At 38.4% G+C, this 25,199-nt stretch overlaps 2 protein-coding genes across 7 annotated transcripts; one reads left to right on the top strand and one right to left on the bottom strand.

Moving 5' to 3' along the window:
- The first annotated feature begins 73 nt into the window (after window positions 1-73).
- LOC108918493 (HIG1 domain family member 1A, mitochondrial-like) lies at window positions 74-3,744 on the top strand. 3 transcript variants are annotated; one of them, XM_018725801.2, is made up of 5 exons: window positions 74-169; window positions 530-657; window positions 1,020-1,133; window positions 1,428-1,562; window positions 2,075-3,744. In XM_018725801.2, the coding sequence occupies exons 3-5, from the start codon at window positions 1,043-1,045 to the stop codon at window positions 2,137-2,139; spliced, it is 291 nt and encodes a 96-aa protein (XP_018581317.1). In that variant the 5' UTR covers window positions 74-169; window positions 530-657; window positions 1,020-1,042; the 3' UTR covers window positions 2,140-3,744. The 3 variants fall into 3 exon arrangements, with proteins under 3 accessions (XP_018581317.1, XP_018581315.1, XP_018581318.1); XM_018725802.2 differs by having other exon boundaries at window positions 95-160; XM_018725799.2 differs by lacking the exon at window positions 530-657.
- Window positions 3,743-19,080, bottom strand: slc11a2 (solute carrier family 11 member 2). 4 transcript variants are annotated; one of them, XR_001964848.2, is made up of 17 exons: window positions 18,993-19,080; window positions 16,368-16,434; window positions 15,104-15,246; window positions 14,375-14,497; window positions 14,119-14,238; window positions 13,474-13,580; window positions 13,321-13,391; window positions 13,110-13,177; window positions 11,532-11,687; window positions 11,069-11,227; window positions 10,886-10,972; window positions 9,417-9,536; window positions 9,180-9,329; window positions 8,794-8,867; window positions 8,508-8,661; window positions 6,710-6,948; window positions 3,743-4,035 (listed from the first exon to the last, which is right to left on the bottom strand). XR_001964848.2 is itself a non-coding variant. In XM_018725797.1 (17 exons), the coding sequence occupies exons 2-17, from the start codon at window positions 16,399-16,401 to the stop codon at window positions 3,907-3,909; spliced, it is 1,749 nt and encodes a 582-aa protein (XP_018581313.1). In that variant the 5' UTR covers window positions 16,402-16,434; window positions 18,986-19,080; the 3' UTR covers window positions 3,743-3,906. The 4 variants fall into 4 exon arrangements, 3 of the variants coding, with proteins under 3 accessions (XP_018581313.1, XP_018581312.1, XP_018581314.1); XM_018725797.1 differs by having other exon boundaries at window positions 6,895-6,948; window positions 18,986-19,080; XM_018725796.1 differs by having other exon boundaries at window positions 6,895-6,948.
- Window positions 19,081-25,199: the final 6,119 nt, after the last annotated feature.

The raw sequence follows: 25,199 nt of genomic DNA, 5'->3' as shown, positions 1-25,199 counted from the left end.
TTTTCGCACTACTACACTTAGTATTACGGTAACAGTGGCGTCATCACGTGGTACAATGACGCCGTCTGGAAGAAGAGAGACCAGCTGACTGAGAAGCCGAATAGGACACCGGACGCTGGCAGTTCCACACAACGTCTGCTGAATTATAACTTTGGAGAAGGTTGTAATTGTAAGTTATAGCCCTGTAAAATATAATACGTACGCTGTATAGCACAGAATACTGTAAGTTCTCTTGTATGAAAATGATAATGAATGTGAAACACTTCGCTAAAATGCTAATGGCTGCTGCCCTTCGCCGCGCTTCGGAAGCCGGAGGTTACATAGTCTTAGAAGTTCGTGTCATTCATTGGGAAAAATAAGATGGATAGCTTATTTGCCTCACTTCCACTTTGTTATGCACAGGAAGGGACATGAATGCAGGGATATTCGAAAATTCCACTTAACCCAGTTAGTGAACTTTTTGTGATCACTGACTGTCAGTGAGTGTCACGTCACTTACGACATTAGTATTCGTTCTTTTTATTTATAGTGTCTGCAAAGGACCAATCAGTAATTCTTAGCCGTGCCGGAGACTGATGTTACTGCCCTTGCTCTTGTTCAACTTCGTCTAGATGTGCTGAAGTGCATCTGTTAGATCAGCGTTGGCAGGAAAGTCAGGTAACTGCTGCGCCACTCCGAGGTGGAGATAAGAAGTTGTGGGCGTGGCTGCATCAGTGGGCGTGGCTGAATCCGTGGGCGTGGCTGTTGTATTGCTTCACCCCAGTACTTGACTGTACACCTCCCCAACAGCCTGGCCTAAATTAGTCACTAGGAGGACTGCGATAAAATTAATAGGTTTACATTTACTGAAGAGGAATGACAGACATATTTCTCAGGGCACATAAGTTCATTGTGAGGTGAAATCAGATGTAATATATTAAAGCAGCACTCTGTCTCCTAATCCTGTTGTCATAGGCCACTAGCTGTAAGGGCCATTCCAGCAATAACACACAACCAACTATCTGTCCTTTTGTCTTCAGTTTAACCTCATACAGAATTCAACATGTCTTCAAACAAGAACTGGTCCTCCTACGATGATGATCAATCGTCTAAGCTCATGAAAAAAGCAAAAGAGTCACCTTTTGTACCAGTAGGTAAGACTGCAAAAAGTTCTGTTTCAGAGTCAATAAATAATTGTATTATTTTCAGGCTTTGTTTGCTCTTGTTCCTGGACCTGGACATAAACAGCTTATTTCCATTCAGTACTTTTACATTTTCTTGAAAGGTAGACTGTTGATCTCAAAGAAATCACTTAACTGTACCCAGCATTTTTTTTTTTTTTTTTTACTGCTTTGTGTCTGATTCATACATTGGATCATTCTATTTATGATGGCACTGTAACCCTGTTTAGTTGAGTCTTATGTTATAATTGCTCTCTGTGGCTGCAGGCTTGGCTGGGTGTGTGGCGGTTGTTGCCTATGGACTCTATAAACTTAAATCGAGGGGAGATACAAAAATGTCTGTGCACCTCATCCACATGCGTGTTGGAGCACAGGGCTTTGTGGTGGGTGCCATGACAATGGGTAAGTTGTCAAGGTAATCATGCTACTTAGACTGAGCTTTTTGTGTCTTGTATCTTTAGCTTGCTGATTATATTTAAATTTACTTAGGCTTTCGTGATAAAATTTCTATGCATCATCAAGAGAAAGTAGAGGAAAAAGACAAAAAGTTTGTGCAGCATGAGTATAAAATGTGTCCACAAATATGCAATTTCTAGATTCAGTGATGCAAAGAGCTGAAGACCTGAATTCGTCACAGTGTTAGACTATAACATGGACCAATAAGTGATTCTTCTGTTATATTCAGATGGACACGTACAGGACCAAAACAAGCATAATAGTACCCTGTGTTCATACAACACTGTATTAATGCACAGTAGCTCAGCAGCCTAAGGTGTGATTATCGTTATCTAAGATTACTGTATATATTGGAATTGCAGGTCTTCTCTCAAATATATTTCCTTTTGAGTTTTGACTTAGATTTTATAAGTCAAGACAAACAGCTGTTAACATCTCAATGTCCTTTTTGTTTCAAGGTGTGGTGTATTCCATGTACAAAGAATACCTGGCCCCAAGGTACTCTGGAAGCAACAGCAAGTAGTGGGCCTGTGTTCCAGAAATGTCTTCATGTCTCTTGTATCTCACTAAAAACCACTGTTGTAGTACTACTTTTAGGAGGCTACACCTGCACTGTGTTCCTACATGTTGTAATTTTTGTGAATCACAAAAAAAAAAAAAATCACATTTTTACCTTGAGGTACTCTCAACTTCTGAATAATGAAGAATGCAGTTTATGCACATGTTTCAGTGTGGCTTTATAATTGAAACTACGTTGAGATGTATGTAGATGTGAAGCTTATTTATTAACATGAATAGGCACTTCTATGTTTATGTTGTTTTTTCATACAATGGGCAGCAGATGAAACGAAAACAGAACTTAATGTATCTGAAAAGGCAAAAAAGAATGAGATGAAGAATACTTATGTTTTTAATAAATATTTAAAAAATATTGTTTAATTGGCATTAACTTGTCTTGCTAGTAGAAGTGTCTAAGACTGTAGATGCAAACACAATAAACACATTGATGCTGTGGTTTCTCTAACAATTTGAATTTTCTTTATAAGCCTGTTTTGATGTATGTTCATGTAGAACGACTGCATATTACATCTTTTAATTTTGTTAAAGGAAAGAATTGTAGGATGCACTGCAACTACATGAAGTTTATGAGATGAAAGTTAAACTTATTTCCCATCAGAGTACAGTAACAAGCCACCAAGAACAATTATTTTTACATGTTAGAATGTCACCTGCAAGTTCTTGACTTGATCTGTGAATTTAAGCATTGTAAAATGTATGTCATGAATTTCTGTATGCATATAATAACAATCATATGCATGAGAAATCAAAACTATATCACACACAGTATAAGTTACCATATAATGGTGAAAAATGTCTTGGAATATAATGTTTTTTATTTGATGAACAAATAATTTGGAAGAAACTAAATCAAAAGACCCTGGAGTTTAAAAACAACACTTGTGTCAGAGGATTTAATTCTGTTTACTCTCAAGGCTACAGTGTATTCATCTACACATATCTTTTTCAATCCTTGTAATCCCTGTTGCAGTTACATGTTCTGTCCTTGTTCACATGGATTTCCTCCAGGCATTCTTGTTATTTCCTACAGTCCAGAGACAAGAATTTCAGGTGGACCAGTGATTCTAAATTGCTGTTAGTATGTGAATGTTCTGTGAGTTTGGCTGCCCTGCAATGGGTTGGTGTCCCATCCAGAGTATACCCTGTATAACCCATTGTTCTGCGCTTCTGGGACAGGCTCAGGACGACTGTGCTCCTGCTTTAGGATAGGCGGTTATTGGTAGTGAGTGAGAACATTCTGTTGTGTTATAAATGGGGTTTTGTCCTGTTTCGTTACAGTCCATTTATAACGACGTGGGAAACAATTCACATGTACTTTACTATAATCAAAAAAGTGGGATGCTACTTGTTCTTTGGATTTTCAGGCTTTTCTTAGCTCTGAAACAGTCATAGCCAGTAACCTAAATAAATGTGCCTGAAACCTTCTGGATAATATAACTGATGACCTTCAAAAGTACAACATGGAGAATAATGTAAAGTTTCATATGATTAGCTGTATTTAATTTTGGAACTCCTAAAGTTAACTGCCACCCTTAAATGTAGTACATAACAACCAAAATAACTATAAAGTAAGCAATACATTTTTCTGCATAAATTTATTTATAAGTAATTTAAGGTACAGAAGAAGAGGTACATGCGTGGGATCAGATTTTTTTTTCTTTTGCATACAACCAAGGAAAAGTGTTACTTCTTTTTGTACACCTTTCCTGTTCTATGTCTCTTGTTCTGCCTTTATAAGGAATGATGGGCTGCTGTCTTCCATTTCTCTACTTGGATTGTTTTCCATGCCATTTAACATGTGAATGCCTCTATGGCTTCTTAGCCCCAGTTGCATCTGCATCTGAGAAAAAAATAAACAAAGAAAATCAATTAAAATATTTTGCATTGTGATAAAATCCTCATATCCTCATATAAACTGCTATGCTTAAGGTGCCACTTTCCCTCTTTAGCTTGATTATATTAGTACAGTTTTGAGGCAGTTTAATGTGTGGCATGGCTAGAATTATTTCAAAAGTGAGACTTTTGTGTTTGTTTATGGAAAATTACAGCACTGCATACCTGTGAGAAACCCTAATGTACACATCACAATTTTTCACAGTTCAATAATTCTGAAAAAGAAAATATTTTTTCCATGACTCTAGTAATTCTAATAATTGTACCGTGCATTTAATAATTACAAGTCATATTTGCTACTGTCCATTAATAAAAAAGTCCTTCCATGTGTTTTACATTCCCCATTCCACTCCATTCTGCATAATGTCCATAAACATAATACAGAATGTATACAATCCTGCATATTAATGTTAATTAATCGTGACTTATAACACTGTTGGGAAATATACTGGAATATGAAAATGCAGTTTTATACTTGAGTCTCATTGCTGAATGTGACACCATGAATGCACATAAGCAAGACAGCTAAGGTAGCAATGGCCCCTCTAACGCTGTGTTGTGGTTTTGTTTTAAGGGAATTGTTTATGAAACTTCAGTAATTAGGAGTGGCAGACATCAAGTTCACCAGCTGGATATACAATGGGTACATGCAGTTCAAGATGACAAAACAGGCCCAGCATCAGACAATGAAATGCATTAGTTTGATTCTACAGACCTATGGATTTATGGAAGTTGTAGCTGCAGTGCACTGGAGAAGTAAATGTCTCATTTGTAGTGGATTCTAGCAAAAACAACACCTGAGAAGCTATTCTTATTCACAAAAGATCAGTAGAGTTACCAGTGTTTTAATACTAGATGTATCTTAATTAGTGACAGTACTAAATGTTATTTCAAGACATTAATAGGGGCTTAAAGAATAGTGTTTTGGTCAACAAATGTAGTAAAACACAAAGACAGGTGAATTCATCTAAAGTAAAAGTTTTTATTTTTGGTATAGCTATTAGTTAAACACAATGTCATGTAGTATTAATATATTCAGTTTCAGTCATTTTAAATAACATCTGCAAATACTAAAATTCTCAGTGTTTTACACCATTATTCGGATTTTTCTTATGCATAACACAGAAAAGGTATGCAATGGACCAAATCCAAAACCAAAAGGCAACCCTTTCATTAAGACTGACATAAATGGACTGATGCCATTGAAAATATTACTAAAATACATAGTGAGATTCAGTTGTACTACATCAACTATACAGAAACTGTAGGCTGCCTTGGATAAAAGTACCAAATAAATGCAAAAATAATACAAATAATTTTATTTTACTTAAGTGGATTATGTTAATGTTAAATAACTACTCCATATTACTATTGTAAAAAAAAGTCTGATTAGAGCTCTCTCACTTATTTAAAGCATATGCTTTCTCATTGAAATAGACACTTTCATAACATATAATGCAGTGAACAGTCAAACATAAACAAGCAACAGAGGTAACACGATTTTAATTTTATCGTTGAAAGTATAGCTCATATCATCAGAGGTTCATGATCAGGCTTTCCAAAAAAGACATGATTAAAACAGCAGATGCTTTTTTTGAAAAACACAGTGTACTATTAGAGTTTTGCTGATATTTGGTGATTCAGTAATACTACTTTTCCAAATACCTGCACCCAAAGGAATTGAACATTTAATCTAAAACCACTAAAACTCATAATACACTGTAACCTTTGAGAACAGATCGGCAGCAACTTCTTGTGTCTCTGTACTGACAAAAAGACTTTTGCTACAGCGTTTAATAAAAATGTGCAGATTTAAACAAATGGTTACAACTTAAAACTGAACACTTTTGACAAGAATACTTGGTCATCACTTTTTCAAGACCCAAAATGCTACATAATGCAATAAAATAGCATTGATATGTCTTTATTACAACCCCTGAATCCATATAAATTATACTAATATCAGAAAATATATGTATGTTTGACAGAATAGCTTTGTGAACTGGTGATAGCACATTATTTATATGACCTGTATTTCTGCAATAGAAAAATTCCAGTCATCAATGAAGAGTCAAAAAATTAAAATCCAAAAGCTGGAAAACTGAGTCCAGAATCAATCTATAAAGGCCTCTACATTCAATTATCCACCTAATAAGAAACATTAAGCCAGTTGTTGAAATTCGGAGGAATAAAAAACAAGATTGTCTTCATATTCAGTACCTTGCATTATACCAAAGTAAATAAATCATTCTTAATTAGTACTTGTGAGTTATGGAAAACCCATTTTGTGTATATATATATATATATATATATATATATATATATATATATATATACACACACACACACACACACACACACACACTTTTTAAAGGAAACAAAAAATGTTAATATTAAAATAATAGCATTTACAAGTATTTTGTATGATTTGACACAGAACAAAAAAAAAAGACAAAGGTAACGATCACAGTTGCACCCATCCAGATGTATCATACTCAGTTTATGTGAAAAGCTTATATAATGATGGCGTTTGTAACAACCATTCTTAAATACAGATTAAAAAAAAAAAACTGTGCAGGTGTATTGAACATCATATAACCTGTATATTAAATTATATTAACCTGATTGGTTAAGCCCGTTATCTGTTAAACCAGATCGTTCCCAGTCCCTTCTTCCAGGTCCATTTTCATTGAGGCATAACGTTTCTTTGTGAAGAAAGAACAAAGGAAATCTGGCAATTCTGCCGGTGAGTTTAAGACTGCAATTCTGGCTGTTCCTCTAACAGCACCCTGCGGGCATTCCTTACCCTGCTTCCAATGTCCAAACAAGACATGCCCAGGGCAATGAGGCACTTCCAAGCCTGTAAATGCACAAATGGGAAAGGTTCAAAAACAGGATGCACAATTACTCTCTTGCAGTCTTCAACTTAATTTTTTCTTTATCTTAAACAGTGGGTTTAATGCAACACAGAAATGTCTTTTTCAAAATTTTGTGCATAACCTCAGCAGTGTCAAGTCTAAAATGCATCACAGTTTATTTTCTTAATACACCCATTCCTCACACAGGGTAAATTTGTTGTATGAAATTATTCTGTTAAGCAAGATATTGTTGGGGGGCATCAAACTACCACTAAATAATAATATAAATAATAATTGGTTTGCAGATAAAAAATTAATCTAAAAGTAATTAAAATAACAGAACAAAACATATTTTTATGCAAGTGAAAGGTAACACCAACATATTTTACAATATTTTCAAGAAAAAAAGTTACATTTTTTACTGTTATAGATTAATGTATTTGTTACCAGTGATCACTGTGCTGTGTAGTCTTACAAACACATTTTTGATGGTAAATAATTTTCATTTGATTGCAAGACTAAGGCTTTATATACACTGAAGTAGGGGTATTCATGTTATAAAACTGTTTATATGATTTGAACTGAGTTACTATTTTATTTATCATTTTTAAAAGTTAGCACTAAGGGTTACCAGGCAGCATAGTGGTTACAGTTGCCACCTTTTGACCAAGATACTTAGCTTGAATTACTCCAGTAAAAATTACTCTGCTACATAAATGAGTAAATATCTGTAAGTACCTTAACACTGTAAGCTGCTAAACAAATAAACAGCAACAATACTATTGGATCTACTGTTTCAGTTGTGATTTATATTTCTCTTATTGTTTGTACTCTATTGAGATTGTCAATGTGATACACAGAAAATAGGAAGTATATAAAGTAGCTGGTTTTGTTATGGAAGAAGTTACTATGTCAATAAACTCTCTGAAGAAGTATGTCTCCACCGAGTGCCCTTATCACAAGAGAGAAATTATTCACCACCATTTCTACCCTATTCTGACAGTAGAAGTCATTGCTTCCGGGGTAATGTGGGGATTAATACACTAGATTTAGTCAGAAAATAGCCAGATTGACACCACTGAGGACAAAAAAACTTTTGAGTTTAAAAAAATCTCTGTTTGAAAATGTCTGATACAAGTAGTAATTCCGTTGTACATAATATCAGTATCTGTTGTAGAAGTAAAATGACCACAGGCAATGGGCAAGAATGCCAATGTATTGAACAACAAGCCCATTATATAAAAATGCATATATTTTCCTAAGCCACTGTAACAGTTTTTGTTGTATGGGACCCCATTATATAAGGGATGACTGTATATAGAAAAACAATAATTATGCTAATTATGTTTTTATCATGGAATTAGGAGATATATATATATATATATAACTGATCATCACTAGGACATAATGACAGAACACAACAAAATATGCACAAAGTTGGAAACTAATGACACCTCTATTTTAACTATACAGACACAAGGAAAATGAAAATATTAAAACGATTCAAATAAAGCATCATTTGAATGTTATCAATGTCACATTTATTCAAAAACTCACTCACCAGATAAGCCACAAAACACAGGTAGGCAATGGAAAGGAGGGCAGTGAGCACATAAAGCAAGGTGTTATTCAGGGTGGTGACGTACACAACCACAAAGTACATGTTGATGGCACAAACCACCAGGATCACAATCCCTCCACCGATCTTCCACACCCTGCACAGGGAAATGCAGTAAAGATCTTAAAATTAAGATTTACATCACAATATTTCTACAGGGTTATATCCCAGCAGTCTCTGCAACCTTACAATAGTTACAACAGTCTCAGTGTAAAAAAGTAATACTTACACGGCGTTGACAAATTCACTCATAAGGGTGGACATGCTCGTGAATGTGAGGATTGGAATTAAAGCAAATGGAAGCTGTGAAAGAGAGGAAAGCAGATAAAAGATGAAATAGGAAACAGACTTGAATAGACTTTGCACATTGCAAAAATGTGCAATCTACCCATGATTACTGAGCAGCGAACAAATGGATAGGACATACCTCTTGTGCCAGACAAGAGACAAGCTGCACTTTGCATACCCTTCGCCATATTATAAAAGTAAAATTTGTTTTCCCCCTCAACCAAAAATTCACCATCTGTTTTTTTTCACTCCATACCACAGAGAGAGCTAGACCACCGACCCCATAACAGCACACATGATATGTTGCTGAGTTTCTTCCCCTCCCACCTGCATGCTCTGCAGCACATTGAGGAAGTCATTCATGCCCGTGAGATGGTGGACATCCTGGAAGATAGCCACCAGCAGGGTTGGGGTGATGGCGATGGAGCGTGTCAACAGCACCCGTGCAAAACGAGACCAGCGCAAGTTCAGGAAACCCTGAATGAGAAAAATTCAGGTCAACAGGAAGGTAGAACCACCACAGGCTTTGGTTTATTTCTTTAATAGCTACTGTACATAACCAACCTCCATAACAAACTGCCCAGAGTAGGTCCCCGTCATGGTTGAGCTCTGTCCTGCAGCAAGGATCCCAACTGCCCAAATGTAAAGAGCTGCAGGGCCAAAATAGCAGCCAAGAACCACTCCCTAATATGCACAGACATGGGTCTAGTCACATTTATTTCATATGCAAACAATTAATAATGATGAAAAAGTATGCAAAATTAGACAACGATACTGTAACACCAATTAAAGTACATAATATAGAGAAAGGACCACCTAATGCTAATTGTAGAAAAACAGGACACCACCCAGGTTAATTTCAATAACATCCTCCAATTGGCAGGTGATTATTGGGTCGTTAACAGACCCCAGTCATGTGAGTCTCAAATGGGCTCCATCCATAGATGTTCCAAGTTTAAAACCAAAACTCCCCACCAGTCTTTTAGAACTGAAGAAGCCACTTGGATGAGTGGTGAAACATTTTCAAGAAAACTCACACAAGTCTAGTTGCCTTTGTTTTTTTTTTTTTTTTAGATAGACCACCCTTTACCTTTAGAACAGCTCTATTTGGATTTCTGTCACACAAGTTAAAAACTCTGTGTGGTGAGGTACTGAGCACACCCTGTTCTACAAAGCAGATGGATCACATATGGCACTGCCTGTGCCCCAGAAATACCTATCACAGGTTTAATGACCTTTAGAGGTGGGGAATGGGGAAACCACTTGACTTCCTCCCAGCATTCATGAATTCATTTTGCTGATGCCTTTCTCAGAAGCAACCTAACCATGTTGAGGTACCTACAACTATTTATGCATTTTTACAGCTGGGATAATGTAGGGTAAGTACCTTGCTTAAGAGTACTACAGCTGGAGGTGGGTTTTGAACCTGCAACCTCTGGGTCTAAAGGCATCAGCTCTAACTACCACACAACAGCAACCCTGCCATAAATACTAGTTTTGTGACGCTCATAATGTAGAGGTTTTTTTTTTTTTTGCTGAGATCAGATAAGAGTGATGTTGATTTGTTTATTTAATAATTGAGGACTTCCTACACGGATTCTCAGTATTTGTAAAATCCTGTTGGCGAACTTTGAATTGCAGCCTCTTTTTTTTTTTTTTTTTTGGAACCTCAGTGCATTTTTTACCGTTTAAAATATGCTGCGATTAGTTGAAACTGTTCCTCACAGAGAAGTGAACAACTCAACAGTTTCTATGATCAATGTAATTTGGATATTTTAACCACATTCAAGCTATTAGCGCTCTCTTGTTGCCTTAGAAATTCATGTAATATAATGCTGTTTGACAAATATCTTTTATTGCCGATATATACTGACAGCTGGTATTTGGCTTTAATCACACACTTGTGCTGCTGCCCAGGAAATTCTGATTTAGTACTTTGAGAATATAGTTTTTCATGATTTTGTCAACTAGCTGTATTTTGTACAACTTTAATTCACTCATTTTAGATATAATGCCTAGAGATGTACACTTACTCCTTTATAGATATCCACTTCTAGTGTACCATTGTTCCGGGGAAAGAGGTCACTGTGTGGGCTGCCACTTTGATTACACTTATCATTCTGCAACACACAGATGGAAAAAAATGGTCATACTGAATTAAATATTTAAGAATCCAATATAGATGAATCACGCTGGCCTTTGTCATGCACACCCACCACATCAATGTTACGGCGGTCATAAAAGGCCTCAGCAAAAACGGCCACCACAAAGACGTTGATGAGGAAGGAAACCGTGAGAGCTATGGTTGACTCAATGAAGAAGTACTTGTTGGCTTCCTTCACTTCCTTCTTGTTAGTGCGGTCAATCTGCCGAGACTGAAGAAGGGGAAAAAACTTTGTATTTCAAAGCTAAAACTGTCACCTTTTCTCTACCTGCACAACATTTTGAGAGCTTGTTTTAGTGGGATATACAGGAGCTCCTACAAATTACAATGCTGCAACTGGGGAATTTTATATTTTGTATTGCACTGTGTATTTGCATGACCAAATTTTTTTGTGTGTTGCTTTTGATTTCTGTGCTTTTGAAAGTCTAATTTCAAAACCACATCACATGACTTGCGCTTTCCTCAAAGTAATGAAGAAAGTGCTTACGCAGATGTCACACGGCAAGCAGTAATACCTTTACGAGAGCAGAATGCAAGTAGATGTTGTGTGGCATTATGACTGCGCCAACTATTCCCACTGCTTGTTCCAGCTGGACAGGCCCGCAGTCTTTGCAGTACGGCAAAAACATCCCCTTCAGAAGCTCCCCCTGATTCGGATGAACCACCACATACTGCAGAGTGCAAGGGTGCACAAGCCACGACAAAAAAAAATATATTACACAAAATCAGAAAACAGAAAAAAACAAAGAAGTTAATTTCTCCACACAAAAAAAAAACCCACACCACATGTATGTGCACTATACATATGACAAGGGGATGTCAACAAGTTCTTAAGAAACAGTGCATAATTCCATATACAAAGGGTCCCGTACTTACAAACTATCAAGTAACAAATGTTTTGCTGTTACAGATTTCATGAGAAATATTTAGTATTTATTTTTCATAAAGAGATCATATGCCAAAGCTTCAATCTATGTGCTGATATACAGTATAGCAACTGGGAATAATAAGCGCTGCCTGAACTTTTCCAAAAGGGTAAAGGTAGAGAACATGCAAGCAGTTGGTGAACAAACTGTAGAGGATCTTCCAGTTTTGAGTCATTAGAGTATTGCTGCCTCTCCGTTGCCCTCCATCATACCTCCGTCTCCGAGTTTATGTGCAGTTGTTGTCTGCACTTCCAGGTAAATAACATAGAACTTACATTGTTCTTAAAAGTAATTATAACTCTGCTTTCATTTATTATCACACTTGTACTAGAAAAGTTTGTGTGGGGTAAAAGATGGGATGAAGGAGTGGCACCGTGGTGTAGCTCGCCAACGGTACGGGACCGTCTGTCAATCTGGTCACCATTACTGGAGAGAGAGGGAGAGAGGAAGAGGGGAGGGGGGAGAGAGGGGGGAGAGAGGGTCCTCTGCTCTTTCTCCATCCGAAACGTGAAGCAGCTCAGATTGTCTACATTTACATTACATTTGTTCATTCAGCCAATGCTTTTCTGAAAAGTGACTTAAAACTCAAGAGTGAAAACTGCATTTCACCAACGGATAAAGAGATACAGGCACGCAATTCTCTGAGCGCAGGCACTTAGTCCAATAGCACCATTTTAGGCTGGATACACCAGATTACACTAGTAGCTGCATATGGAACTGATGATGAGTCCATCTCCTGCTGTTTCAGTTTCGACCTACAAACTTTTGAGTCCGAGTCTCCGCGCCAGTTCCGCGACATCCTGACCGCCTCTCATTAAAACTCAGTTCAGCGAGCTGACCTGTAATGTGAAAGTAACAGCGCAAGTGGAAAACACAGCGGGGGCACCACCTATCAGGACCACCCGCTACGACCTCCGACCCCGTTCCCGCCCATAAATACACTCTTGTCAAACACTCTATTCCACATCTAACCTTTACAAGATGTCGCAGCTCCCTGACGATGCTTCCAACAGGAGAAGCGAAACGTTGGAACCGATGTCCCACATGATGCGGTTTAATCTAGAAGTACAAAACTCCCAGTCTTTTGAGTAACAGACAATTAAATTTCTAAGTAGGGGACCCACTGTATTTCTAACTAAATTCTAAATTATAGGAAAACCTATTTACCTCATATCCAAAAGTAACAGCCATGACTGTGATTAAAAACCCAAAAAATGCTTCAAGTTTTCTCAGACCTGGTTTTGTAGGAAAAAGCAAGTGTTACTCTGTACTGTACAGGAAACAAGCTCATTCAGTAATTGATGCAGCAACATCATAATGAGCTATTTTGTGCAATGCGGTTAAGAGAGAGTATAAGCCATGGCTGAGGAATACCTACCATACTTGTCCAGAAAAAGGAAAACAAAAGTGTCAAAGATGGTGATTAGAACACCTGCCCACAACGGGATCCTGTAGAAAAGGAAAAGGGTTCACTGAAAGGTACCTGTTCCACGGACAACTAGACTCAGGAGGGACTGAGGAGTAACAATACCTGCCCGCAGAAAGGAGACTGAAAGCAATGGCACAGCCAATGACTTCTTGCATATCTGATCCAACAATGGCTAACTCCACCATTAGCCACAATATAATACGGGGCACCTATGGGCAAACAAATTTATCGTTTCTGTCAGATGTCAAAAAAAACCCCACAAATTGTCAACTTATAAAGTCTGATGTTGCACTCTACTCCAGACCAGTAATGTGCTTTCAGTGTTCAGTTATCATCATGCTCAATTGGAGCAACGACTCAGAGGCAGTGATTGATTCAACAGATGTTCAGGATGTTCTTTCTGGAGAAATCTGCTGCTGCCGAGATGTCTGTCAGCTATAGAGTTTGTGAATTTTCTGCCGCAAAGTGTGACAAGTGGCTTATGAAACAGAATCAGACGGGCGTCTTCTCTACTACTGGCGTGCTCAGCCTGACACACACACACACACACACACACACATAACTCTGGGTAAGATGTTAAACTTGTGAAATGTTGCTAAATTTTCTGCTGATTAAAGGTCAAACAAGGACATGGAAAGTGAAGACAGAGGAAGAAAGCAGAAGCACGTATCTCGCAATCAATTTTCACCATAAAAGATGCTAAATTAGATTATTTCGGAGAAATAAAGCAAGCTTCGGAGGACTCACCGTGGGATAGTAGCGGTTGCAGACTTCAGCCAGGTGCATGCCAGTAACAACCCCAAGACGTGCTGCCAGTCTTTGTAGCAGCAGTCCAATGATCGTGGACCCCAGCAAAACCCAAAGTAGCTGACGACAAGGCATGAGATGTATTACTTATCGAAGACTTAAAGTCAGCAAAGACTCTCAACAAGGCATTAAATGTAATGAGAGAAGGTTAACACTTTTATGTTTGAGTTTGAGAACTTGGTGGAGGGAATGCTACCTTAAATTTCGCTATGGCGCCAGATTGTAGGTCAGATTCAATGTTGCCAGGATCCAAATAGGCAATGCTCATCAAGAAACCTGGTCCTGTGAAGGCCCAGAGCTTGCGGAAACTAAAGCCCATCTAAAAGAATTGGAAGAGGATATATTACGCTGCATTGGTTGTGGAACAAAAAAGGCCTTTACTTACATAGTCACAGTGGTCTGCCAACACTTTTTATACAAGTGCCAAACTAACTGATTCGATCTTAGTGATTTATTTCAAACAACCTCATTTACCATGAATATAATAGGATCACTTTTCTATATTATTATACTGTTTTGTAATATGAAGTTTGCCCATTTTTATAGATTTCCTTAAGCAACACCTATGCTATTGAAAAAAGAAGAAAACTAAAATTTTTAAATAATGTTTTTTAACAATTTTGTCCTAATTCTGCCAGGTCAGCTACCCCAGAAAACAGTGGATTGCTAATCTTTTTTATGTAAAACCACAGGAAAAGAACCAGAGAATAACCCATTATTATCAATAGTCTATTTTATTTACTCTCCATTTTAAACAGGGTTACAGCAACAAAAATTTATGCATTTTCACCTGGTAAACTAACATCATGAGTAAGATATCAGGAATCACTTCCACTAGTGTATTTCTAAATTCTGTGACTGCTTCAAGTTAACTTTTATTATAGAACCACAAATACAGAGTCTAAATGTATTTCATTTTAAATACCTCATCACCACCTTCAGGAATGGGGACCTTCTCCTCAAAGTACGTGGAGAAGGGCTCCTCTTCAGACAATGGTGGGTACGTAGGAGACACAGAGCTGTACTGTGGAGATGAGGTCGGAATAATTCCATTTTCATGAGCCTCCTCTGCAGTAAGACACACGACAACAGAAAAAGAAAAGGACATCTAAACTGATGAAGGCTGAAAGAACACATATGGCCATCTCCACAGAGGCTGCCCGAATGTGAAAGATCTTCATAAAGGAACAAGCTTCTGCCCAGGGTATTTTTTACTCAGAATGAATCAATCACTTTGCTATATGTGTAAAACTTAAAAACTCTACAAAAGAAAGTGGGGTACAACATACTGCACAATTAACAACATAAGTCATTAGATAAACACAGAACAAATGCTGATATAAAAAAAATGTTGAAATTTTCATAAGTAGCTGTCTTACACAGCACAGAATCACCTGCGACACATTAAACACACCAACCTATAAAATATATTCTAGAGGAAAGAACTGTCCCGAATCCGGCTGTGATGCCAATTTCCAATATTCAGACAAGTTCAAGACACTTACTGAGCCTGGAATGCTCGCTCATGATGCGCTTCGGTCCTTTTCTTCCACTGAGCCTGTCTGGGATGTATGCATCAACGTCTTGCTCCTAACCAGCTATTTTCATCTCAGCCCTTCCCTTGCAGCCTCTCTATTTATTTGGTCCCAAACCGACTTCTGCAATTATCTCAAAGCTTAAAAGCAGCCTTGCCGACACGTTTGCCAGAAACTTCCTGCTGTGACATGTGACTGCATTTCTCAAAGTAACTACCACTTTTCCGGATATGGTAAGCAGCCTGGTCATGACCACTTGATCTCTACAAATTCTACTCTCACAGAATACTGTCCCAGTCTTAGTAACTTCTAAAAAAGCTTTAATAATCTTCCCCCCCCAACAGAGACACATAGAAGCTGACTCCAAAATACTTTTATTAGTCAGTCACACAGCAAATAATCACTGAACTAATTCATCTTTGAAGACAATTCTAGTTAAAAAAACTAAACTAACTAAATCATTGCTTCAAAGATAAATTCTGCAACACAGTACATGAGCCAACAATGTAAAATGACAGTTTCAAGTACCTCTCTTCAGAGAGCAGCTCTTAATAACTTACACAAAAAACATCTGCAGTAGTCCTATTACTCTAGTTTGCTGGCAGCAGGGAAATACTGAAGCATAAGATGAGAATATTTCTTATTGTCTGTTACCTTCTAGAAGTTCTGGCTCCTGGTCAGTCTCCATGAAGATGAAGAACAGTGGGTGAATCTCAAGGACCTAATGGAAAAAACTTTGCAATAAGCACACACAGGTATAAACAGAAATAACTTTTATATTTATTATTAGTAACCTATGTTACTAATACAGTCTTTGTATTTGAAATGGTTATTTAGCCCCGTCTATGAGTTACTGACACTGAAATAACTTGTCACCTACTTTCTAACTTTTACAGATCACGCTAACCCTGTGCAAATCAGGGAGAAAGGCTGGGTTGTACTCATGACATGCAAAAAAAATAAAAAAAACTGCCACACTTGTGCAAAAAACTGCAAGAATTTAAAAACTGCCATGTCATTATGACACTATGAAAACAGCACTGACGACAATAAATAAAAAGTGATGAATATGTAAGAAAAAGTTTTTGCAGATAACCACTTTATGGGTAGAAAGTTTTTTTCCCATCCTGTTCTCCCATGCCGTTTTCCCTTTCACTTCTCTCAATAAAAGAAAGAGCAAACCACACTATAAACCAGCAGAATTTAAGCAGGTTAAATGACTGCCAAGAACTCTGCTCACCTGTATCACATAAAAATAAAATAGAGAATTTACAGCACAGAATCTATACAGGCATCAACGCTTGTTACATGACATAGGCTGTAGGACAGTGAAAGGTCAATTACAAGTCCTAGTGTATCGTTTAGTCCAATGTAAATCCCAGGAACAATTAAAAAGAATAAGAAAGTATGGCAACCGTCATTCACTATGTCTTCACAGGGTCCAAATGGAGTGTGTGAAAGTTTAAACTGTCTGCTCTAATCTCCTTTTTGCAGTACACTTTATCTGTAACCACCCCAACTGAACCAAAACTTTTGACACACCCGAACAGGTATAAGAAAGAAATCTGTCATTAGCTCACAGTTTTAGTTTCACAAGCAATTTATTCTGTAGAGTGCTCATTATAAGTAAAAGTAATGAAATACTACGAACAACACGAACAGAAACTGGAGCTGTTTAAATGCCAGGGCGCAGCGAGTTTGGCCGGGTCCTGCTCTCTGGTGGGTCTGGGGTTCGAGTCCCGCTTGGGGTGCCTTGTGATGGACTGGCATCCTGTCCTGGGTGTGTCCCCACCCCCTCCAGCGCTTCGCCCTGTGTTGCCGGGTTAGGCTCCGGCTCACCGCGACTACGCTTGAGAGAAGCAGTTTCAGCCAATGTGTGTGTGTGTGTGTGTGTGTGTGTGTGTGTGTGTGTGTGTGTGTGTGTGTGTGTGTGTGTGTGTGTGGAAATGCCAGGGTTTACATAAAGTAGGGGGAAAGGTGGGTTAAGTGCTGCCAAGTTACATTCGACTCATGACAGTCATCAGCATGGTTTTCACGATAAGGGAGCGTACAGAAGAGGTTTACCATTGCCTTTTTCTGCACGTGTCTTTGGATCGCAAAAAGGAACAACATGATGTAACCTCAACACAACTTGAGTCTGATTTGAACCTATTCCTCAACCTGCAGCACAGGCACTATGAGGCACCAGGGTTACACAGAGGTGACATAAATGTATATTAACTTTGCAAGTAAATGTAAACTGAGCAAAATGGGTAAAGGAAAAGTCATTATGCCACAAAAAAAAAAACTTAAAGATGTGCTCCACCTACAAATGAAACAAGCCAAATAACAGAAAAAGACTGCACAATTCCATGGTTAAAAGTGCTCGTTTGTTAACGTTACGAAGCAGCCTAAATGCAACTTCTGAACTTCAAATGGAAAATGCTTTGCTTGCCTTTGCAGCATCTAATGTTATTATTTCAACAGACGATCCTATCCAGAGCAGATCAAATATTACAGATTTACCCAGAATGCATACGAAGAAATATCATCTGCAAACTAAATTCCCAAATGTATTTGAAATCAAATATTTTAAAAGATAAAAACTTCTACAAACGTTCCATCCCATATAATACCATAATATACAGTTATTAGGAATAACAGCTGGCTATTATTCCCAGAAATGCATCTAGTATGGAGATGATTACGATATAGTAATAAATATTGTTTCTTCTTATTTTTTGGACCTTCTTCTTGTCAGTGACAGAGATGGTAAAAAAGGGAACAAACACGATGCATGATGAAAGAGACTCAAATCGTGTACAGGACAGATGAAGAAGCAAAGGGCAAAGGGGCAAAGGGCAAAGGACACGGGCGACCGGTGGTCACTCAGTGCGTTATCGATGTCTACATTGTCACTGGTGACGTCATCACGCGGAGGGAACCTGACAAATGGTGCATGAGGCTGGGTCAACAGCCATACGTATTTCATTAAACAATATATTATTCTGTGTATTCTGAAACAGGCATGCTGTGCTTCTTCTTGTATAATCATAATCTTACAATAAAAGATTATACAAGTAAATTCTGTCAAACAGGTAACAAGACAAGTTCTAGATGATCGTTTAATAAAAGTAACGGTAGCTGACAAGCCTGTGTGTGTATGGTAAAGGACATAACCCCACGTAGCGGCTAAAATAAGCTTTGTTTGTCCGATTTATATCGAGCTACTTCATCATTCGGACGCAACGACATGTATAAACTGAAAGAGCAAATAGTATTGCAAAACTTACGTCTTACCTATGCAGCTACGTCGTCCGTACATAAATACATTACAATTTAATTTATAAAGAAGTAAGCAGAGCATCGGGACACTAACTACAAAGCTCGGTCGTATTATTAAGAAAACAAGCCTTCTTTAATATTATTGGCTACAAACCCTATAAGATCGTGTTCTCATTGGTTGTCACCGGCTGCCCGTCCTACGTGAGACCGGAAGCAGCTGCAGTCTGGAAATGGCGTCTCTGGAAACGGCGGGAGCGAAGGAGAGAATAATAATAATAATAATAATAATAATGAGAGCCGTGCAGACTGGGAGGACGGGCGTCTGTCTTACCAAACGCTGTTTTCTTACAGTTTGTGTCAGAATTTACTACGTCCCTCCATAATGTTTTTTGGTCGTGTATTTTGTAAAAGTGACTCGTTACCATCATCGACCACTTCGGTACCGGCATGAGAAAATGTGACTTAGCCTAAGCGGCACGGTAGCGTTTGGTTGAATGTACTATAATTTGAGTTAGTGGTCTACGTGAAGCCCCGATGATCTGTTAAGCCGCGGTTCTAGTGCGGGCGAAATAATAAGGAATGAAGCGCTGCTGTGTCCGTAACATGATTTCGGCTCTCAACGCTATTTAACAAACACAGAGCAGCCATTAAACGGCCACTGTGGTCACCGAGCCAAAAGAAATCTTCTGTAAACAAAATGTAATTCATCATGTCTCTTCTTTATTATAACAGCTGAGTTGGCATTCACGGCTTAACTAAATTTACATGTGACTGCGATGTGTCATTTATGAATAACAAAGTTGTCAGCAACGGGACGGGTTAGTTAACAAGAACTTTTGCAGCGTAATGTAAATAAGTTCCACTTCATGTTTTATGTGTTCAGAGTGCGTCAGTTTGTCACATGAACATTTCGCCGTTGTAATAAACTGACATTTTAATGCAATGTAAATTGTAATGTAAGAGTAAATAAACTAAAATGTCTTAATGTATTTATGTTGAATCTAAATGAACTACAATCATTAGTTTCCTTCCGATGTCTTCATGATTTTTTTTTTGTATTCACTTCAGTTGTTTTATTTCCAACACGATTGCTCCAGAGTTTTTAATGTACGAGGAACAAAAATACAGTGCTTTGCAACGATTTAACAGTAAGAACACTTTCTTTACAAAAATAAAATGTGTTCAGCGTGAAATATTAAATGTTCAATAAAAACATTCACAAAATGCAATATAGAAGACATGCTATCTGGCTAAAGGCAACATTGAGAAGCACTGATTTCGGATCACTAGTAAACAGAGTCTCAGTTGGAAAGCACAAAATAAGGAGACATGTTTTACACACTAAAAAGACAAGTCTGCTATCATCACTGATAATTTATTATTGTTTGCTAATTTTACTGCTTTAAGTGGTAAATAATCACATGCAATAAACCCACTAAGAGCTGTCAACTGTTCCTCATCTTGTAAATTCCTATAAGGAATAAAAATCTCATCAGCCAAAATCCACAGCAATACTATGATGTAAAGGCAGTGATGAGCAGTATCAGTAATTTAGAGATTGTCCTCTGATGGTTTAGGCTTACTATTTAGCTTATGATTCATTGCAATCTGAGATTGACCTCTTCAAGTGTTAATGATTTTAAATATATGAAAACCAGAATTATAACCTCATGGAAATTTTTACCTTTGATATGAGCTACAGATTTCAGTTACTTGGCAAAAAGTTCTTCTCCAGATGACTCCGTCTGTGTTTATTTTATGTATTATACAATACCTTAAAGGCAACAGCTTTCTTCCTCTCCAGATGCAAAACAAAGGCTTCCTGAAGAACCATGACTGGCTCTGCTTGCCGTCTGTTTGCCTTCTCCCTTTGTCATTTCTATGCTTGCAAAACAAGATTGGTTGTAAAGGTTTCTATTGCTTGAGGGTAGTGATTTTAATGTTTGACATCTCAGTATATGTCACTGTAACAATTTATGGGTTCATATTACATCACTGCAATACCTTTTGGATCAGCCTACTTATTCTTTACTATGGTATCCAGACACAATGAACATCCAGCTTCTCCCTCATCAGTGATCTCAAATGATTGATTGCAGTCATGCTGACCAGAATGTGTTTCACCTACCTCCTGGGTATTTATTTCTCCTGAATCTATTCTTTGTCCTAAATATCCCTCCTCTATACAAAGTTCACGTATTTCTAGAATCTTCCCATGACTCACATCCTCTGTATTTGATTCCACTTCACCATGTCTCAGGAATTCTCTTGTGTCAGACCTCTCTTTGTCCTTAGTTGTGTTTTGGTCGTTGATAATTTGGTTCAAATTAGTTTCTACACAAGGACTATATTCTCCTGCCTCCAGCCTAATTTCATTATTTACAGTCTGTAGCTCATTATCTTGACCAATGACCACAGTGCCCTTTGACGTCTGACTGTCAAAGCTGCTGCAGGACAGTGTATCATCTTCCACCTGTTCTTCTAAGTCACTCTCATATTTTTCTAGCTCCACTGACCCTGTCTCTTCACCTGGAGAAATACACCCTAGTATATCTGAATCATCAGCTCCACTTGGAGTGCTGTCTTCAATCCTCAAACTGCTATATGCATCATTATCCACAATTTCTGAAAGCTTTTGGCTTAGAAATTTCAACTTTTCCTCGCTACAGTCTTCAAATGTATTTGTATCCTGCTCAAGTACAGCTTTGGTTTCTTTTTTGTGACTCATATTCTCATGATTATCCCATGTTTCCTCGCATTCATCTTCATTCTCTGAATCTGGGGCAGTGTGTCTACGGATCCGATTCACAGCATCCCAGAGAGATCTAGAGCAATAAAACTCCTCGAAAGATTGAGAAGGTAGTGAAACAACTTGCATGTCTGTATTTTCATGTGCATGGTCGGGAATGACAGCACAGAGGGGAGAAGATCTGTATTGAGAGGCTAGATCTGAGGAAAAGGGAACAGGAGAAGGGCATTGGGGTGGAGATATACTGCCTTTCTGATGGTCTGCACTAATAGCAAACATGTTAGACAGAGATTCTAGGGGAGATACAGAGACAAAGCAGGATCCGGGTTGAGACAGAATGGGAGAGACAGAATCAGTTGCTGAGGGCAACTGCAAAACAATACTGCTGCAGATGTCAGATGTAGTGTCTTCCTTTCGTTCAGGAGTTATATCACCTTTCTGGTAACTGACAAAATAATCACCCCTGAAAAGACAGGGAGACTGAGACCTAGGTGGAGTTAGTGGAAGATTTGGAGAATTGGAGGGTGAGTTTGGGTGCGAAGGTGGTAACAAAAGTACTTCCCCTGTGTAACTAGATGACTCCGGAGGACTGAGGGAGGGTTCTTCATTACAGGTGGTCTCAAAAACAGTGCTGTCACATTTTTCAGTAGGATTAAAAACTGAATCTTTCTCAGGCACCGCTTGTATTTGTTGCTCATAGTTATTTAATTGTTCTCTGCTGCTTATCATTTCTAGTTCAACATCAGTGGCTAGTCCCAGGCTTGTTAAATATTTGTTTTCTGCTGTGTAATCTGTATCTGCTAAATTAATCACTCTTTCAAATTCTTTAGAATTGTCTTCCGATTCTGGTTCCAGCTCTTTGGGAAGAATTTCAGTTGAGAACTCTGTGGTTTGTTCTGTGTCAGACAATGGTACCTCCTGGGGTGAATCATTTTTTTTTGTTTCCATGAGATCAGAGTCCAGATCACTGAGTCCCAAAATCCTCAAGGCTCTTTCCTCCAGACTTTCACTGACAGGAACTGTTAAAGTGAACAACTCAGCACTCTTTGTTTCTTCTGATTTATGATTTTTAATACAGTAGTGTCGATAAGTCTCTGTGGCAACATCAGAGATGAAATTTTGGTTATCCTCAGTTGATCCTTTCAGGTGGGTCTCTGGGATCCCTGACTCCTCCCTGTTGCCTTGAATATTGAGGTTTTGCGGAGATGTATCCAGTTCAGGCTGAAAAATTGTGTCCGCTTGATTCTTAATGGTGAGATCATTATGGAAATCATGTTTTACATCATGAGGTGTGAATAGATACTGCACATGCTCCTTTTTGGGGGGCAGAATAAACTCTGCTCTGACAACGACACAAGTAGCATCTATAACTACAATACCATTACTACTAGATTCTGTGTCTTCATGTTTTTCATATATTCTTCTTTGATTGTGTTTAGTGGTAGAATAATTACTCAGTGGGTTGTTCTTGTTTTGTTGATCACTGCCCAGAGCTTTCCTTTGTTGCTTCATGCTACTTTTATTGCAATGCCAGGAAGGGGTATTTCTGGATTGAGTCACATCACTTGGGACTTTCCATAAAGGAAATATACTAGAAGATGGACCACTGGTTTCCAGTGTTGTTTTTTCCAAAAGCAGAGACCTGCTACCAGTAGAGTATGGAGCTCTTATTGCTTCCCTGTCTAATGCATTTTTTGTTTGTAATTCTGTCTTTTTTGGTCTGTTTTCAATAGCCTTGGCAAGCTCTTCTCTGTGTGCAGTTGCCCGTTTTTTCTTCAACCAGGCTGGAACACCATGGTTTGTAGAACCAAAGTCCATCTTTGGTAGAGCCTGCAAATGAGGCCTATTGATGATGGAACTGTGCTGTTGGTCTTGTTGCAGCCCTTTAAAATCAACCTCATCTGCAGGTTGAAAAGATCTGATGCCCCCTATGCCTTCTTTCCTTGATATCTCTTCATCTGCTCTTCTTATGTTGTTGAGTGCTGGAGGATTTAACCCTGATAAAGAGTATGACTGTTGTTCTTCAGCGCGAGCAGGCTCCCTGGCCACCCCGGTAGGCCGGGAAACTAAGCAAAAGACAGTTCCCCTTCCCATCCCTTTCTTTAGCTTAGCCTGATCACTCATGGGGGGCTGGGATGATAACAATTCTGTAGGCTCAGATGTGACCTCTGGATGTCTAGGAGAATGACAATGAGTGATACCATTTGGTGCCAGTTGTAGCTGAGCAGTAGTATACTCCCATGTCTTGCTGTCAGCATGTCCTTGCCTGCTGTACATATCTGACCTCTTTTTCCACCCTTCATAACGCCCTGACTTACTGCTTAAAGGCCAATGAAGTTCTTGCTTTCTGGGGGATGGAAGTGTATTGTATTTATAGTTATGTGTTTGAGATCGCTCCCATGTATGACCTGATTGATTTATTGTGTCTTTAATGGAAGATTTCTGGTGCACTGAATAAATATTATGAGGAACATTGTAAGGTGGTGGTGGAATATATAAGGGAGGCTGGTTTAATATCCTCTGCTGACAGCTGGGATCATTTTCGTTCCTGTCCATCCTCCAGAGCTTTTCGGGAACAGGGGGCTGGAGCACAGTGATGGGCACAGTAGGTTTATTCACTCTTTCTCCCCATCTGCTGATGTGATGATGTTGTGTTGATGGATCTAATATGCCTTGGGTATCTGTGTTGCCAGGTCTACTCACCCACTGCGAGGCCCTCTCCCTCTCCCGCACACCTCGAATACCATGTGTTGTACAGGGCTCAGCTTCCAGGCGCAATTTTCTAGGCAGTGAGTGGCAATACCGAGCAGCCCAGGCCTCTAGCTCACAATAACTGCCATCACTTAGGCTCAGCTTTCCCTTTCTATAGCAAGGAGGGCTTTGTGAGTCCCACCTCTTTCTCATCTGTTCCATTTGCATCCTGTTTTCATTCACATGTTTCTTCTGTACTCTCTGCATGTCTGTCTGCAACCACACTCCATCTTGTATCTGACAATCATTGAACTCTTTGGACTGGGGCTTACTAGGAAGAGCAGCTGGGAAAAGGGATTCTATTGGCTCTGTCCAGTTGGTATAGTCCTGCAGAACCCCACCTGTTCTAGAACCTGGGACTGTCCACCGGTTAAGATCATGGCTGAAATTTCTCTCATGCGAATAATGCTGGAAATCTGGTATATTTTGCTTATCTTGGTACCTGGGAAATACAAATTTAGAGACTATCACTTAAAATAATAATCATTCTTGCCCACTTGAACTTTGAATTTGAAGGCTTGTTTAATATCTATGCAAAAAAGCTAATAAACAAAAATGATACAGTCTTCTGTTCCGGTCCTTTTGGTTTGTGATCGGCATTTTTAAACATGTATTTAAGAATTAACTAGGAATTTACTATCAGGTTTAAATATATCTTAAACATTAAGTAAGGCAAACATTGTGTTACTAGCCAAAAAGCACAATAGGTGTCAGTATCCTGA

This window comes from Scleropages formosus, chromosome 22 (genome assembly GCF_900964775.1).
Source record: "Scleropages formosus chromosome 22, fSclFor1.1, whole genome shotgun sequence".
Taxonomy (NCBI): Eukaryota; Metazoa; Chordata; class Actinopteri; order Osteoglossiformes; family Osteoglossidae; genus Scleropages; species Scleropages formosus.
Note: the sequence above shows the minus strand (reverse complement) of the source record. Positions and strands in the feature narration are given on the sequence as shown.